Source organism: Kalmanozyma brasiliensis (assembly GCF_000497045.1).
Source record: "Kalmanozyma brasiliensis GHG001 unplaced genomic scaffold PSEUBRA_SCAF8, whole genome shotgun sequence".
In the NCBI taxonomy this organism is placed as follows: domain Eukaryota; kingdom Fungi; phylum Basidiomycota; class Ustilaginomycetes; order Ustilaginales; genus Kalmanozyma; species Kalmanozyma brasiliensis.
The window spans coordinates 203557-220681 of NW_015961991.1; the positions used below are offsets into that span (position 1 = coordinate 203557).

The window sequence follows — 17125 nt, forward strand, 5'->3', positions numbered from 1 at the left end:
CTTCCCTTGGCACGCCTAGAATGCCGCGGATTCTCTCATGGCGATTGTGAGAGGACCATTGAAATCTTGTCGAGAGGACCAGCACAGGGTTCTTGGCCGGCACGGACCTTGCAACACCTCTCCTCCGAACATCGTCCATGTCTTTCCTGGTCGACCTCGGCCGTTCGATGAAGCCCTGATGAAAGACAGGCTTCGACATGCAACAATGACACCACGAATAACTTCACGATGCGAGTCAATGAGGCGCTTGCAACTGTGCGGGTCAAAAAGGCGAAGCTGGAACTCACAAGCCCAACCAGCTATTCACAAGACAGGCTCACGAGCCTGTTTCGGGTCATGATCGCATCGTCGCACCTAGCACGGGAAGACCTCGATCATTGGAACCTGTATCGACGATCGTAGGTTCGGATAAGCTCGCCAGATGGAAGCGATGCCGTCCTAACGTCTTGCGACGTCAATGACGGGTGGAAACCTCACAGACGAGTCGCCGTAAGAAGGGCCTCGGCTGTCTGTGGCTTGAGCCAGATCGCCGCGCCATCCACAAAAAAGCCGACGGAATTCAGTCCTCGTTCCCACGTACGCGTGCAAGCCACGTCAAACCTTATGAGCGAAAAATCGGGTCTTCGCAATGCGGAGCGTCTTCGGTCAGTCGTCGCTGGAGCCAGATCGGCTTGTCGATGGGCAGAGCGGTAGATCTGGACCGTGGCCACTGCCCATCGATCAAAAGCCGCGTCCCGTGCGTGACACCTTCGATGACAGGAGAGCTCATCTTTCAGGCTTTGTAAGATTCTGGGAGCTCCAGCCAAAATGGATCTTGAAAGGTCGCCAGTTTCTCTTCAGTGAGAGCAATGAGAGCTTGGTCTTCGACTCCAGATAAAGCAGGCGGAGAAGACGGCTGTACAGCATCTGTCATAGCGGTGATTTCCTTTTCTTATCGAGCCGCGTCTGCCCTCGCCTCGCGCAACAGAATCCTTGCGAGGTCCGAACGCAGAAGCCACTGTCGTCGAAAGCATCACTCGTCGACAGAGATGCAGGCTGCACGTTCACGTCCAGACCAATTAGCTTTGTATAGCTCAGCGAAGTTCGGACTGGCTCACTTGAGAGTCTGAGCGTCTGTAGCGAAGAAATGAGGTCGGCCTACGAGTCGCAAAGAAAGCTATCGATGAACGCTAGCGATGCCGATGCCTATTTTGGTATCTTCTTCCGCACTCCTATTCAGGCACAGACTCGCATCGGGAGTAGCTTCCGCCGTATTGTTACAGTGTTCACAATGGCAGGTGTGGCTTCATGAAATCGCGAACCTCGATGATGCATCGTTGGGTGCAGGCAATACCAATGAAGGCCTTTCGGGCAAACATGAAACGCAGGCTGAGATCGATCGTCGCGCACATGCTGTAGTCAGCTCTCCGAAAAAAAGGGTGTCGAGAAAAGGGTCTCTTCTGGTTTCCTTTTTTGGCAGGAAGGGTCTCGGGTGCCAAGCGAGACATGCAATACAGCACAATGGGTGCATTGTACGATGGTGTGCAGCCTTTCAAGGCCGCTTCATGACCCACCTTTTGTCGTTCAGCTCCTGTATGTACGGCGTTGATCGCGGAAAGCTAGCCGAACTCGAGCCTTAGCGGGAACGCCCGCAGCTCTCGCTTGTGTCCATCTCTTCGCTAGCGTGACATCTGCGAAGCTTCGAGGTCTTGCCAGACACACCAACCGGCTTCCTGACGATGGTGCTAAGGAAGCTCGAGGGGATTGCCGAGCGATCGTCTGCATGATGACCATCCTGACAGCCAGAAGCTTGAGACGTTTTACGTTTGAACGTTGCACCTGGTTGCTGCGGAACCACGTCGACAGACACGCGGCTTGGCATGCACTGGCTCGAGCGTTGATCTCGCGTCGACCAAGTGGGCAGCACGAGATTGGCTGTCTTTCGTAGCAAGGAACGGCGACATGCTCATGGCTTGTCGGAGCTTGTGATCTCAGACCTTGGATGCCGGCTCGTGGCAGAAGTCGTCGCTGTTCAAATTTCAGACACAAATTCATGGAGTGTGGAACCGCAGTGCCGACTTAGACAGGGGCCCGCCGTGGCGGCCAAACACAAGCCTGCGTCCGGTGTTACAACTTTGATGTCCATCTGAAGATGGCCACCTATGCGACCATGTGTTAACATGATATCAAGGCCTCCCTCGTACGAGTGAAGGAAGGTGCAATGACGTTTCAGTTGGCGTCTGCGGGGCGGCCGTTCGATCGAAACTCCGCACGAAAGCCGACGACCCCTTTGCTTCTGCTGGCGACAGACTGACTCCCCAGAGACCATCTGACAAGGCAACCCACCGACGCTTTCCTTTGTAATCCTCGACCACGTCGATGGTGCTGCTTCAGGGATGATTCTCCCGGTTGAGGACGGTAGTCAGTCGTTTGCTGCGAGAGGTGACACCGCCGCCAGTCCAGTCGAGGAGCGTCAAATGCAATCACTTGCGATGAGCGATGGGAGCCGAGGCTAACGAATGCAAAGCATCGAGGCCTGTGCCAGCGATCAGGCCGGCAGGGATCGAGGCTGCCTCACTCTGAACTCAGAAGAGGCACGCAGCGTTCGCACGTCGGACGCGTGAAGGCGCGTCCAATCGATCCGTGTCGATTTCGAGAAAAGTGTTGGTTTAAGGCACGGGTAAAAAGTCCAACACCTGCACTTGACCAGTGTCCCAGAATCGAGCTGCACTTGGCTCATGGCCGCACAGACACTTTTTTGGTTTTAATTTTGGGTTTCCAGAAATCAGGAGTCTGGGTTGCCTCAGGACGTTGCAGGATGCAAAAAAGTGGATGGCCGTATATTCATTCAGGCCTCGTTTTTCTGGATTTTCTTTTTCTTTTTCGGTTTTTTATAATGAGTTGGAAATCTTCGCTTGGGGAAATGGATGAGCAGGCGCACATCGAACGCGCGCCACTGGGAGCTTATCGAGCCGTAGCAATTGCATCTCCGCTCGCTCGCAGCCAGCGTGAGAGAATTTCAGTGGGACGTGGGCGTCACCATGCCGGCTCAACCGGTCATCATGGATGCCGTGAAGGAGGGAGGCCATCAACGTGCCTTGCACATTCCTCTTGCCTCCTCTTCCTGGTCTATTAGCTTGCCTTTGTTGATGGGCTAGTGACAGACGAGAACAGCTCACCGAGACATGCTAGTTCAGCAAGTCAGCGCCTTTGACTTGCGTTGCTGCCCTTTGTCGCGGACGGGAGAGACAGTCTTCTCTTTCGGTCTAGCGAGCAACGAAAGGACTTCTTTACTGCAACCTGTAAAGCTAGTTGAACTAGGAGCTTCGCTGGCAGGTCGAAACTCAGATCGAGCCATCCTACGTGTTCCTGATCCCGCAAAGATTGCTGCACGAAGCGAAACGGGAAACTGCAGCAGCCGCTGGCCAGCATAAGCGAGGCTAGGGTTCGCGTCGATCCGATAGCCGAGTGCGGCTTGACATCCATCTGAACCTTCGTTGGTGCGTCTGGCACTTGTCAGAGCCCTCGTGAAATGCATTAGCCGCCAAGCGAGATTGAGGCTGTCCTCGGTGTCGCTGTACGGCTACATGGCAGCATGAGATATGGACTGTGGCGAATCGGTGGCAAATGTCAGCCCAATATCGCTTATGGCACAGCGCAGTTGATGCAACGCGAACGTTGTGGGAATCTGTCGGCTATCGTGTCAGTCGCCTTGTCCTTTGCTGTCCTTCAGCCGCCCAGGACCTTTGCCTGACATTGTTTTGTCTGCCGTTCGTGCTGGCTGTCGGCCTGGGACGTACACGCTGCAGGCTTTACCGGTCTGAAATGTCAAGACCACCAATGCGCCTCTCGGGAACTCCATCCCGCCACTTGCTAATCATTGTGTTCGTCTGAAGCCAACACATGGACAATAGTACTGCGGGAATAGAATGCAGTGCAGAACAGACGCACAGTATAGTGCTGTTGGAACACAATACAGTGCAGTGCGGTACGACGGGAGTCCGTTCACAATACTCTCATTGTGCCGGTCTTGACGAAACGCGCCTGGGGCACACATCTGCAGCGGGAGATCGCCATGCAAGCGCGCTTTGGTAGCCGCTGTCAGTACCATTGTGCACGCGGTCAATTTGCCCGCTCACCTTCTGCCGAGTCGTTGCTTCCTCGCGTCTGCCTTGGCGCCGAGCAGACAAGTTCATCTGCCAGTCAGCTTCCATGAGAGGTTCATTGTCTTGTGATCGGCACTGTCATCCCGTCAGGACATCATACGACACGGCGCAACGCAGACATTGCGGATTTCGGGTTGGGTAGCTCGTTTGATGCCTGCAGAGTGCTGGTATACCTCAGAAGGGACGTGCGCACTCATCTTCGTCTTCGCTGCCTGCTCATCGTCCTGGATGCCGTGACAGCGCGTCCTCGGCCGTAGTAGCAAACTACTGTAGACACAAGTTTGAACTTTGACCTGTCAAGACGTCAAAAAAACGGAGCCCGAAATTAAGGTCGCGAAATCGTAGCTTGAACCTATGCTGCCCTGCTGTTCGACAGTCGATCGACACCGATCGCAACGCACGACTACGCCTCATTTTCATCGCCTATCTTCCCTACAAGCCGAGATGATGGTCCACGTCCACGAGCATGACCAACATATTGAAACAGTGAAGCTCACAGTACGCGCTATCGGTGCAACTTTCCACAGAAAGTACTGTCGAAGCAGCGGAGCCGCGGCCGGGCGACGGGTCAATGAGGTCAGAGCCAAGGTGGTGTCCGCAAGCCGGACAGGTCCCGGTCTCAGTGCCACAGCCGGTATCAGTGGCTTGACGTGCCAGCGTCGGGTTGCAACGCAAGAGGAATGGGAGACGGAGATTCAAATTATCGGTTCCTCTACCGCCTTCGCAGCGGGCTACGCTTCAATGGCAAACGGCACGGCCTGCCTTGACTCGCCTTTGACGGCCCAGCAACGCAGACAAGGGACGTGGATTGGATTGGAGCTACTGGACATGACAGGTCATTAGATCGGTTCCGAAGCAGGCACGACTGACTGCCACGGACCCCGGCCCTGCCAAGACGCGCGACTCTCGCTCCCGGATCTCAATCTGTCCCACGGCCCCGTTTCGCTCGATCAGGCACCATGCCGGCGTTGGGTTCCTTTTCCTCCAGAGCGTGGTCTTTCATGCTTACGTCTCGACGACAGCGTGCAGCATGCTATCCCATCAAAGCGCGAACCGCCCGGCAGCGCTTCCGTCGGGTAGCTGTTCCCACGCATCCCGTGCTCTCACATGTTGGAACGGCGTGTTTGACTCATCGTCTATCTATCATGGAACGACGCAAGTATTGGATGTAGTGAACTGGGACGAGAGTTCAGATGCGCAATCAGCCCCTGTCTCGGATTCAACGTGCGGGAGCTCGGCCCCACGCGAGGGGACCAGATTTCCTGTCTGTACCACGGAACACACGGCCCGGCGCGTTCTGTCGATGCCACGCGACCAGAGTTGACCGAGCGCGTTCTTCCAAAGACCACTCCCGTTCGCGTCAGCTGCAACACCAACACCCTCGAACGGCGTCAAAAGGGGGTCGTGCTGGCTTTGGATCTGATTTCGTTACAGCACCAGCAATCTGAGTTCACATGTCCTCATCTGCGCACCGCCCATTCAAATATGATTCTCAGACTGCACAAGCCTTCGTTTCCGATCGCGTCGCAGCAGCGCAAGGAATGCAATCAGATCGGAACGGGCAGGCAGTCGATTGACTGCGCCGTATGCGCACCGCTTACGTGCTTTCGGTCGGAGCTTCTCAGCGATACGATCGGTCGCCTCGCCACTTGAGGACCGTCGAGGTGGTGGAAAAGCCATAATCGGTCTTGACGGGCCGAGCGCGACCGCAGGTGGCTGCGTCAAAGCGAAAAAAATCTCAAGAAGATTCCACCCAGGAGATAGCATCTGTTGGCGCCTATCGCGCCGGTCATCCTCACTGCAGCTCAAGATCAGCGACTACAAGCCGATAGCCAAGCCTTTCCAACGTGTCACGGCCAGACGCACAGATACATAGCCCCGACTCGGCTGGAGAAGATGCGAAAGGTGATCTGCACGACTCTGGCTGTTCCTGCAGACTGGATCGGACCTTCAACTCAGGCGTGAGAGACAAGCTGCAACCCGTCCTGATGAGGCAAATTGAAGATGTGCCACATTCGGCATCGTGCGGCAGCATTCGATACCACTCACGGTTGTGACCGCACGCAGGCAAGTCCCGATGGCGATAACCTGTTCACAGCTGCAGGTTTGATGTCTGAAGGACGTGATCCGAGCTGCGAAGCTGCCACCAACGCGTCGCGACTAAGCCATCACTGCAGCCTTGAAACATGCACCCACCCCTTGTTTCACTTTTCTCTTGTCTCTCTTCGTCTCTGCGGTTGAGCCTCCCTCGTAGGCGTGCAAAGCTGTCACAGAGCGTGTACTAGCATCGGCTAGTCCAAAGTGTCACCTTTCCCTTTCCGGCATGTCCACCGCTCAACCTTCGAGATTTAGCTTTCGAGACCAACACGTTGTTCCCCGTCTGATTGGTTTCACTGAGTGACAATGTGCAGGTGCAGCGAGCCAGGACCTTCGCCGGGACATACAGTAGTGTTGTCGTCGCGTGCCCAAGCAACATCCTTCCTGACGCGGAGCAAAGATTCAGCGTGAAAGATCTATAATGCGGCTCTCCTCAGCAGGCGTCACGTTCGAGTGCTGTCTTTTCTTGATTAGCAGCCAAGTCGGTGTAGGACGAGCAGGGTCGGCACTCTGGTGAGGAGGAAGCGCTCCGCTCGTACGATACGAAACCATCGACCGAAGGATTTGCATCGCCGACTCTACGAGGTACATGGGCGCTCTGCTCGCGATGGCAGTCTGCTGGACGACGACGGCGACAGGCACGAACGCATTGGCAGCACCCACGAGACTGGATCTACTGTGTACAGCTAGAGCTTTGGTCTCGGATCACTACCAGGTGCGGACAAGGGGACCGGATTGAACCACTTGGGGCTGCGTTTCTGTATCGGAGGTAGATCGCAGATGAGGTGAGAGTCGCCTGGTCAGTATATAGTAGGAGCATCATGCCTGAAACGGCGGCCGGCATCTCCACGCTGTGACCACTTACCCCTTTGAACGCCTCCAAGCCTTCGTTGATGTTCTTGCCAACATAGAGCAATCGGCTTCTGTCAGAAAGCATGTTGTCTCGTGCCGATCCATCAATGTCGCCATCGGTAGAGTCTCGGGCCATGACGAGGGCCGACTTGGTGACGAGCACACTGTCCGGGCTGTTCTGTGTGAGTCCAATGGCGATCTCGATAGCTGCCTGATCCACAGCTGCTTGGCCGAGCTCCTCGGACGTCGACTTGGCCACCTCGACGAGTCGGTTGACCATGTTGTATCGATCATGAGCTTCCTTAGCGCTGATGGGGTGGCCGAGGAGGAGCAGCTCGGATGCGCGTTGATGACCGCAAAGCTGCGTGAGTCGAGGGATTCCGCCCATCGCCGCCACGACGCCTCTTGCTACTTCAGGCAGACCGATGACGGAGCGGGTGCTGGCTACAACCATGTCGCAGTTGAGGATGGTCTCGGTGCCGCCGCCCATGCAGATGCCGTCAACGGCGGCGATGATGGGCTTGGCGCTCCTGCGCGTGCTCATACCTCCAAAGCCGCCCCGCTTGAGCCTCTGAATGCTCTTGTTGACCTCAGCATCGGTCTGCATGGGCTCGCCAGTGGCATGTCGGATGGTGTCCGAGGTCTGGTTCTTGCTGAGCCAATCTTTGAGGTCTTGACCGGCGCAGAAGGCCCGCCCCTTGCCGGCGAGGATGATGACCCACAGCGACGGCTCAGTCTCGAACCAGTCAAAGACGCGGCAGATGTCTTCCTCCATGGCGTCTGTCATTGCGTTAAGCTGCTTGGGTCTGTTGAGCGTCATCTGAAGGACGTGGCGTGCAGGCGTCGTGAGGATCAGGTGAGAGCCCACAGTGGGCATCACCAAATTGGAAGTCGACATTGTGTGGAACTTGAAGCTAGACTGCAGTGCTCGAAAAGGTGATCGTTACCTCGTTGAAGGGAAGCTCTCTTATAAGCTGTGCTCTTGCTCCTGCTGCTTGGGCAGGGAAACGTCGAGGAGGTGGTGCAGCGCACGGGGTCCAACCCGGCTCGTCGGGTTTTCTTGACCGGCAATCAAGCTTAAGAGCCAAACCGAGCCAAAAATGCGGGGTTGACTAGATCACCGATGAGCCCCGTCCCGATCCACTTTTTGGACTTCATTTTGGCTGCGCTGCTCCACATGTGCCATTTGCATTGTGATTCAAGCTTGACACTGACCAAGTGCCTCGAAACACGCATGCGCTTCCGCCGGCGTACAGCCTCCCAAAGCTCTATCTTGAGGAGTGTGATATCATTGACGCTCGCTGCGCACAGCTTTTCTCTGTTCCACCAACAACATCACACCATTACAACCCCTTGATATCGCAAAAGGCCAACGACGATCTGACAAGATGACTGACGGCTCCGACATTGTTCTCATCCTGGGTGCGTCTTCAAATCTCTGCAGAGCTCTGCGCCGTGGCAGTTTCTAATTCCGTCAAGCTGACCTTGTGTCTTTGTTCCTCAATGCCTCTTGGCGATCAACAGTGGCCATCATCCTTCCACCGGCGGCAGTGGCCTTCATCACAGGTGTGGGTGTGGCGCAAAGGTAGACAGCAGGTCAAAGCGTCGAAGCAAAATCGCTGAAAGTCTCTTCGTTGCATTGGTTCTCCTTCTTGACAGTGCTCATGTGATCTGATGATCAACATCCTGCTGACCTTATTAGGGTAAGTTTCGATGTACGAAGCCTGTCTGGTATGAGTGCTCCCGGCTGACATCCCTCTCCGAGTGTCCTTGCTTTCGCGTTCGCTCTTGACCACGTACACAGATACTTCCCTGGCCACATCCATGCTTGTAAGTGGGCGCATCTGATTCGGGCGGACTTACCAATTCGAGCTGACCCTGTGAAATATCTCTACCACTTGCAACTACAACAGTCTGGCTCATCTACAAGAAGATGAAGGCCGAAGAGCGCTACAACGGCGCTGTCACGTACCGAGGAAACGGCGAATGGGTGCCCAAGAACGTCCAGCCCGTGCAACCTGTCTACGGCGCACCGCCTCCGTCTTACGGCGCGACCCACTAGGAGACCATCCAGCGTTGACGTAGAGCTGTACATTGTTCATCCTCCGTCGAACATTCTCCGCGCGTCCCAGACTCGCCTCTGCTGTACTTTTGTTGCCCAGATACCATCTCGCTATTCGAGACGCTCGACTGTCATGTTCTAGCCTCTCAGATAAGCTTGCCTCAATGCACCTACGGACAGTGCTCACGATTCTTTCACCACCCTGTGCGTACCGAGCTGTGAGAGCTGCGGCCTGAGGTTCTGGCTGGTCTTCAGGGATATGATGAACAGCAAAGGGCGAAGAATGACTGGATCGGAGCCAGATCGGGCGCTATGACGCGTGCTGAGTTTTTCGGTTGCTTTCAACACAATCAAGTCACCACGCTGGCCCATGCTCAGCTTTCCCAAAAGTGGTAGCTTACCAACTCGGATCTTTCTTCTCGCTCCTTTTAGCCATCACTTCTCCCTCAAAGGCGTCCTTGTCCCGTCAACTTGTCACATCGTATCAAGGTGAAGGATCGACCCCCACAACTGATGCGACAAACCATGTTGCGGCCTCGAGGCCGCGGCGATCTGCTGCGCTTCGTAGCGTTGACAGACTCGATACAGCCAAGCACGCCTTCTCTGCTCTCGCGCAGAGTGGCCATTGCTCAGCCGCTCGCTAGCTCTGCACTAGTTCTTGCTCGACCGCCACCACATATCTGCATTTCGTCGAGGCGCTACTACAGTCGTGATCCGCTTCAAGCTGAGCACGAAGCCAACACAGTCCGAGGCAACCGCGCGGCACGGAGCCGGATCGAGGAACAAGCTCGACAGGATCAACAGGGCAAAGGCAAAGAAAACGGTGGCTCCTACCAGCAGAAGCTTTCAAGATCATGGTTCGGCACGCAAATCAGATGGTATCCCATTCCAATCCTTCTTGGTGCAGTGGTACTTGTGGGAGTCCAAGCTCGAAGGAATTACAATGCAGAGCAGAACGGCAGAGGCGTCGGTACCAAGATCGTCGACGAGAATGGGCAAGTCGTCAAGATGCAAGGTCCGTGGACCGTCTATGTTATTGGAGCACTTCCTCTCAACGCCATCTCACGTGCCTGGGGCTGGGCGAACAACATCACGCTTCCAGTCTGGTTTCGTCCCTTCGGCTTCAAGCTTTACGCCTATATCTTTGGCTGCAACCTCGACGAGATGAAGGACCCTGACCTCACTCACTACAAGAGTCTGGGCGAGTTCTTCTACCGCGAGCTCAAGGAAGGGGCTCGCGAGATCGACGACAGCATCCTCGTCTCGCCAGCTGATGGAAAGGTTTTGCACTTTGGCGAAATCGCTGGTCGACGGGTGGAGCAGGTCAAAGGCATCACATACTCGCTCGATGCTCTGTTGGGTGTGACGAGCTCTCCAGAAACAACGGAGAACGTGGTCGGCAACACCGCAGAAGGCGCAGAACACGAACGACTCGACGATCGGCAGTTTGCGTCGGTCAACGGAATCGACTATACTCTCGACGAACTTCTCGGCGACGAAAAGAGCAAGTCGGCTCTTCCTGATGAGGACGAAGCGCCACGGCGCAAGAAGAGCTGGAAAAGGTTTGGCAAGGTATCCTACTGGAAATCTTGGGTGAAGCGCGCGCCGCCCAAGGGCTCGAACACCACGGGCGTGCCACCTTCGGCAGCTCCGACTGGCTCAAATGCCGACAATCACGATGATGATGACGATGACGACGACGACCAAGACGCTCCTCCGAAGAAGGATCCTGAAGCAGCCAAGAAGCCGAAGCAGATCGACGATGCAGGCATGCCGACACCTGACACGCCAGAAGTGCTGGGTCGGTACGCCAATGTCGCATACGAGATGGGTGTCAAAGCTCTGCCACCCTTCCTGCAACCGCACTCGCCTGGTTCGAAAGGCCTCAAAGAAGGCAACAAGCTCTTCTTCTGCGTCATCTACCTTGCACCTGGAGACTACCATCGCTTCCACAGCCCGACCAACTGGGTTGCGGAACGTCGTCGACACTTCCGTGGCGAGCTGTATTCGGTCTCGCCCTACATGGCCAGGCGACTCTCGAACCTGTTCGTGCTCAACGAGCGCGTCGCTTTGCTCGGGCGATGGAGGCACGGCTTCTTTGGCATGGTCCCCGTCGGCGCCACCAACGTCGGCTCCATCCGCATCAACTTTGACAAGGCGTTGCGCACCAACGTTCGCAAGCAGCGCTACCTCGCCGGCACGTACTCGGAAGCCTCCTATTCAGGGGCGAGCAAGCTGCTCGGAGGTCAGCCACTGGGAGCCGGAGACGAGATGGGCGGTTTCTTGCTCGGCTCGACCATCGTGCTCGTCTTTGAAGCACCCGCCGAGTTCCGCTTCGATCTCAAGCCGGAACAGAAGATCAAGGTGGGCGAGCGCCTGGGTGACATTCGCGAGCCCGCGCCTGAAGAGCGGGAGGACAGGAGGAACGGTCGCCAAGTGTGAGTCACAGTCAAAAATGGGACGGAAGTCTGCTATACCCTCACTCGCGTCCGCGTGATCTGTTCAATACAAGCAGCGCGGACGGCAGGCGCTTTGGAATCAACAGTCAGAACCACATCGCTTGCGCCTGTGAGAAGATGTCCTCGAGAATCGATGCTGTGTGAGGGGTAGTGTACAAATGAGGAGCCGTCAAACACGCGCGCCGAGATCTTGAAGCAGATCGTCCATGGTCTTGCGCAGCTTGTTCTGCATATCCGGTGTGGCCTCGAGACCTTTGATAGCAGACTCCAAAGCGTCCAGTGAGTCCCTAGCATCGTTCCGCAGTGCATCACTCCTGTTCCTCGTTGCGAGCAACTCTTCATGAATCGTCCTGTTCTGTTTCCTCACCGCCTCGAGTTCCGCTCTCAACTCCTCCACCCTTCTCTCCTGGTCCGGAATGGCCCGGGCCGAAATGGCCGTTTCCAAATGCATCTCTTTGCGCCAAACATCTTTGATCTCCTCCGCCCCCTCGTCGTATCCTGCCTGGTACCGTGCGTCTGCCTCCTGCGCCAACCGGTGCAGCGACGCCAGTTTGGCTTCGAGATCGTTCGACTCGATGAGTTTCTCGGATTCGTCGATGATAGCGTCTTTGAGTTGGCTGACGAATTGCTGGCGGAGCGCCTCGACCGAGTCGCTGTCGATGTGCGGGAGCGCTTTGACGAAGGAGGTGCTGGTGGCGCGGTGATCGATCAGGTCGAGGAAGCGGTATAGGGCTTGACGGAGGCGGTCGAGACGCACGTTGGCATTCCCTTCCGCTTCTTCCGGGGCCGTAGACTTGCGTGACTTTTTTCTTGGTTCGTCGGATTCTGCAGATGGACCGGACGCGGATGCTCGACTCTTCCGCGAGCTACGCGCCGGTTGTGACGGTTCTGCTGACTCGACATGCGCACCCGTCGTCGCCTCCACCGCCGCCGCTTCCGCCTCGTCCTCCCCTGTTGGCGCTGGAAATATCGACGCGGCCGCAGCAGGGATGTCGCCTTCTACAGCACCAAGCGCGGACGTCGAGGACTCCCCATCGCGCGCCTCTCTTCGAAACGAAAACGACGTTTCCCGTTCCTCGTGGATGCTCTCCTGCTCCGTCGCGAGCTGCTCGTCTGTCTTATGCGCTTCCGGCGCGAAGTGCTCTTCTGATGACATGCTGGGTTTTGAACGTGTGATGTGGCTGGACAATGGGAGAGTATGGTTGCCTGCGCCGAATAGTGAAGAGGCCGGTGTTGCGAGCGAAGCGGTGGAAAGTCGGACGCTGTGACACGAAATGTCGCCTGAAACTTGAGCGCTGGAAAGATGGCTGCGGATCAGAGAAGAGGACTGGCTGGATGAACGATGTCGAAGGATGGTTAAACGTGTTCAGAATGCGACGATTGGCTGACGGGATGAAGAGATGCAAAGGTTTCGAGATGGTGGAGGAAAGGGTCTGTTGTTCTCAGCGCGTGACGCGCTTTTGAGAAGTAAGCCAAAAACACTCATCGCGAGAGCAGAGGAGGCCTAACAGCTCGAAAAAACCAGGCCTACCTATCACTTCCTCACACCTTCTCCTTGATCTCGACTAGCACGCACGTTCAAGACCGGCAAAACCTGCATCATGACCCAAGTGCGAAGAGACTGGTGCAGAGAGTCTATGTGACATGCTGGCATCATAAATGCACGAAGCGCGCGAAGATACAAGTGCTACCACGATCTAGCATGGACGGGGCATTCCCGTCCCCTCTTGAACCAAGAGTCGATGCAACCACGGTGGAAGTAGCAAAGACACGGCAGTCTCGCAATCGTGCTGTTGGCAACAAAGTCTTCCATGCAGATCGAGCACTCTTTGCCCACGATCGGCGAGTCGCCCGGCAGTTTGTAAACGAGGTAGCGTCCGCCTTGCATGCTTCCACCTCCGCCGTTCTCGAGACAGTTACGCACGTGAGCCTCCTGCTCTTCGGACCCGCCTAGCGCGGAGAGCGAGGTGGAGCAGACCGGACATTCAGTCAGCTCGCTGGCCCGGCTCGAGACATCGCTCGGGGCCGCCAACGTAGAGTGAAGTCCGGCCTCATCCAATTGCGTCTGTGCACCAGAGCGGCTGGACGCTTCGCCTGCGCCCCGCGCTTGCGAAACAGCCATCATGGCTTCCGCACCCCGCATGGTCTGCAATTGCGGAGGCAGCTGGAGTTCAGCGTGGCAGCCGTTGCAGACGCGCGTCGGAGCGAGCATTTCCGAGGCTGCCATGCCGGGGAGGCTCGGATCGACCACAATCTCGGCCATCCTCAGCTGCGCACGCCTCGACGAGCAGGCATCGCAAAAGATGCGGCCGCAGCGTCGACAGTGATGCTTGCGAAGGAAGAAGGTGAAGTGACGGCCGCAGCCTCTGCAGTCTCTCGCCTCCTCGTCGCGTTCCCACTGCGGCTGCAGGTTTTGCTCGCGCATGGCTGGCCCAGTGCGGAGCGTTACCTTGTTGGGCGCTTCGTTGGTGGGCACGCGGAATTCGCGGTTGGCCGCGAGATCGGCGCTGCGGGCTGCAGCGAGCGATGTACCGGCCTCGGAGGGGGCGACGCTGTTGCGTAGTAACGTTGCAGCGCTGCTGTGACGCTGCGAGATAGGCGGACGGGACAGAGTGCCGGACGTCTCTCCGTTGACCAAACGGGTGAAGACGGAGGCGCCGTCATCCTTGTACGAGTTCGGGTAGATGAACTCATCGTCATCCTCGTCGGCGGCATCTTCGTCCTCGTCCTCATCCAGTCCGGTTGCCTCTCGCAGCTGACCGAGCTGAAGGGTGTATTCCTTGCGCAGGTCCTCAGCGCGGCTTCTGCGCTCGACATCGTCGTCTTCGAAAGCGGCGCGCAGCTCTGTGATGGCCATGTACAGTCGAGCGATACGCCTTGCAAGTTCGTCACGATCGTCGCCGAGTGCGTCAGCAGGAGTAGCACCAGAGGCTGCGCTCGAGCCGGCAAGAGCCTTGGCACGGCTGACGTAGTCGGCATCCGGCCCGAGCTGGGAGCATTCCAGCTTAGCTGCTTCCTGTGCGGCCATGATTGCAGCGGTGGACAGGCTGTGACCGTCGGCGCCATTCGGGTCGGTTCCATGTCCTGTTCCAACGTCCGACCCGCCCGAGCCGACACCTTCGCAGGCTTCCAGATCATCACCGAATTCGATGTCGAGACGACGGCGCATGACTCGGATCCATCGTCTCCTGCGAACCCACCCACCTGACGAAGCTTCTTGCTCGGCTTGCGCATTAGCCAGACCGGCTCCACCGGTGAGAGCTCTCGTCACCGAGGCACTCAGCCCACGTCCCTCAAGTAGGCGCTCGAGCGGGGGCGGCGGCTGGGATGACCACTTGTCGTCCAGCGCATCAAAGGACTGGGCATACTGCCAGCCTTGTTCGACATCCACGAGTGGGTGAGTGGTATCCAGCTGCCATTCGCTCAGCCAGAAGTGAGAGGCCTCCTCCTCAGCGTCGCCAGAACGAGCACCATTGGTGCTACGTCCGCCGCGGCGAGCTTGCAGGACAGATTCAGGTGTCGGTGTACTTGCCATATCGTCCTCGAGGCCATGATGCGGCTGATTTGCGCGCTGTGCGGCAACAGCTGCTGCGGCTCGCCTTCGAGCCACGGCCGGATTAACACGTGTTCGAATCCGTAGCTTATAGGGTACGGAGCGAGCAGGAAGGCCCACATCCTCTTGACGAACGGGAGCGTGGCGTGTGCGACTGGGAGCTAGAGGGCCCGGCGGCATCGAGCTTGGCGAACGGCGATCTGGCTTGTGAGCGCGGGCTGCACTCGAGGAGCTCCAGCGTGGCTTTGCGCCATGCATGGCAAGAGTTTGGAGTCGAGTATCGAGGCGCTGATTCTCGTGCAGGATGATGGGAACGGTAATGTGCAAAGCTAGAGGCTCGTAATGCCCGCGGCCGGGGACGATCTGACCAGGCTGAGTATGCGAAGGAGGATTTGACTTGGCGGCATTCCATCGCTCGGCCTCATAGCGCTCCAGCACCTCGCAGATGTAGACTTCAAAGGAGGCAGCGGCGACGTCAAAGGCGGTCTCGCCGGCGGCGTTGCGCACGAAAGGATCGGCGTGGTACTTTGCGGTCAGGTGGCGCACAATGGGCAGGTGACCCTTGGAAGCCGCATTCATGAGCGGCGTCCATGCCCCTCGTCCGCCTTGGATGTCGATCTGTGCCCCGCCACGATCGATGAGTAGGCGAACAAGGTCGAGATAACCGCGACTGCATGCATTGTGCAGCGCAGTCCAGCCGTCCGAGTCCTTGGCATTGGCATCGGCGCCGTGCGACAGGAGCAGAGAAGCCACGGAGAGCTTTCCGGCCATGGCAGCTTTGTGCAAAGGAGTCTCGCCCTCGCGATCTTCCATTTCGACGATGGCTCCCGCTTGAGTGATGAGCCAGCGAACAGTGTCGGTCTTTCCCTCTTTGGCAGCGTAGTGAAGTGGCACGAGACCGTTGCTGGGATTCGGGTCGTTGGCAAGCGCAAAGGAGGAGACACCTTGGCCCTCGGATAGGCTGGAGCACGCTTCCTCGAAGAATCGCTGCAGGTCAGACACAGAGCCGCGGCTGCAAAGAGCTGCTAGGATGTTGTAGTCGATATCGTTATGGTTGGAGGCCTGAGGTCGAGATCTTGCGACTGCAGTATCATGACTTGCGCTCCGATCTTCGTCTGCGGAGTCCTCAGGAAGCTGGCGTGTCTCTGGCCAGGCATCGGTCGGATCCTGCCCCTTTCGAGAGTCTGGAGCGGTCTGTTCTGTTACTGAGCCGCTTTCCAATTCAGCAATTCCAGGGTAGACGAATGTAGCTTCATCGTCTTGGTCATCTTGCTCCTCTGCGTTTGTATCTGATGTGTCTGCCGCTCCTCGATGCGAGTCTGCGCCGCCAATCCGTGATGCCTGGCGGATGGTCTCGTCGCCTTGCTGCGCATCAGGATACATGGAGTCGACGACGTGCGATGCCTCAGCTTCTTGTGACTGATGAATCATTTGATCCACAGAAGCAGCCCTATTGGGGCTCGAGCTGTACGCGCTGGTGAGAGGATCCTGAAAGTCGTTGGCAGCAGCGAGAGGGTCCGAATGCTGTTGCTGGTATCGAGATGGTGTCAAGACGGAAGCGCTAGCCGAAAGGGCGTTGTGCGGAGGTTTGAAGGTATGCGAAGATGAAGAGGAAGAAGTGACCCAGAGGTTCTCGGCTTCGTAGGGTGCAAACTTGGGTTTGCGAGCTTCGGTACCGTTGGTGGGTGCCCTGGAGCCGAACGAGGAGCTGGTGCGATTGAGCCTGGTGGACAGGCCCATGGAAGGAAAGCCTGATGCATCGTACGACGACTCTCTCGAGGAGGGGTCAGTGCGTCGATTTGGTGGAGCATGCATGCTTGCGCCAACTCCTCCATTGGCGTCAGTCATCGAGCGGCGGTTGGAAGAAGACGAGCTTCCGGCATGAGCCCAGACGTCGTGCGCGAGCTCGTCAGCGTCTCCATAATGACTGCCCGACGGAAGATCCGGGGCCGGCATG

The 17125-nt window shown here is 57.1% G+C and overlaps 5 protein-coding genes across 5 annotated transcripts; 2 read left to right on the forward strand and 3 right to left on the reverse strand.

The window, feature by feature from the left end:
* Positions 1 to 6928: 6928 nt before the first annotated feature.
* PSEUBRA_006003 (Crotonase superfamily) lies at positions 6929 to 7992 on the reverse strand (the record flags this gene model as incomplete). Its single annotated transcript, XM_016439397.1, has 2 exons — positions 6929 to 7000; positions 7108 to 7992. The coding sequence occupies 2 exons, from the start codon at positions 7990 to 7992 to the stop codon at positions 6929 to 6931; spliced, it is 957 nt and encodes a 318-aa protein (XP_016289710.1).
* A 490-nt stretch (positions 7993 to 8482) lies between these two features.
* On the forward strand, positions 8483 to 9156 carry PSEUBRA_006004 (Proteolipid membrane potential modulator; the record flags this gene model as incomplete). Its single annotated transcript, XM_016439381.2, has 5 exons — positions 8483 to 8516; positions 8619 to 8662; positions 8754 to 8797; positions 8899 to 8924; positions 9008 to 9156. The coding sequence occupies 5 exons, from the start codon at positions 8483 to 8485 to the stop codon at positions 9154 to 9156; spliced, it is 297 nt and encodes a 98-aa protein (XP_016289711.2).
* A 525-nt stretch (positions 9157 to 9681) lies between these two features.
* Positions 9682 to 11598, forward strand: PSEUBRA_006005 (Phosphatidylserine decarboxylase-related; the record flags this gene model as incomplete). The annotated part of the gene is made up of 1 exon (XM_059465742.1): positions 9682 to 11598. The coding sequence occupies one exon, from the start codon at positions 9682 to 9684 to the stop codon at positions 11596 to 11598; it is 1917 nt and encodes a 638-aa protein (XP_059321708.1).
* A 186-nt stretch (positions 11599 to 11784) lies between these two features.
* On the reverse strand, positions 11785 to 12771 carry PSEUBRA_006006 (Nnf1; the record flags this gene model as incomplete). The annotated part of the gene is made up of 1 exon (XM_016439396.1): positions 11785 to 12771. One exon carries the CDS (start codon positions 12769 to 12771, stop codon positions 11785 to 11787), a length of 987 nt encoding a protein of 328 aa, XP_016289712.1.
* Positions 12772 to 13302: 531 nt separating this feature from the next.
* PSEUBRA_006007 (FYVE zinc finger) lies at positions 13303 to 17124 on the reverse strand (the record flags this gene model as incomplete). The annotated part of the gene is made up of 1 exon (XM_059465743.1): positions 13303 to 17124. One exon carries the CDS (start codon positions 17122 to 17124, stop codon positions 13303 to 13305), a length of 3822 nt encoding a protein of 1273 aa, XP_059320313.1.
* Position 17125: the final 1 nt, after the last annotated feature.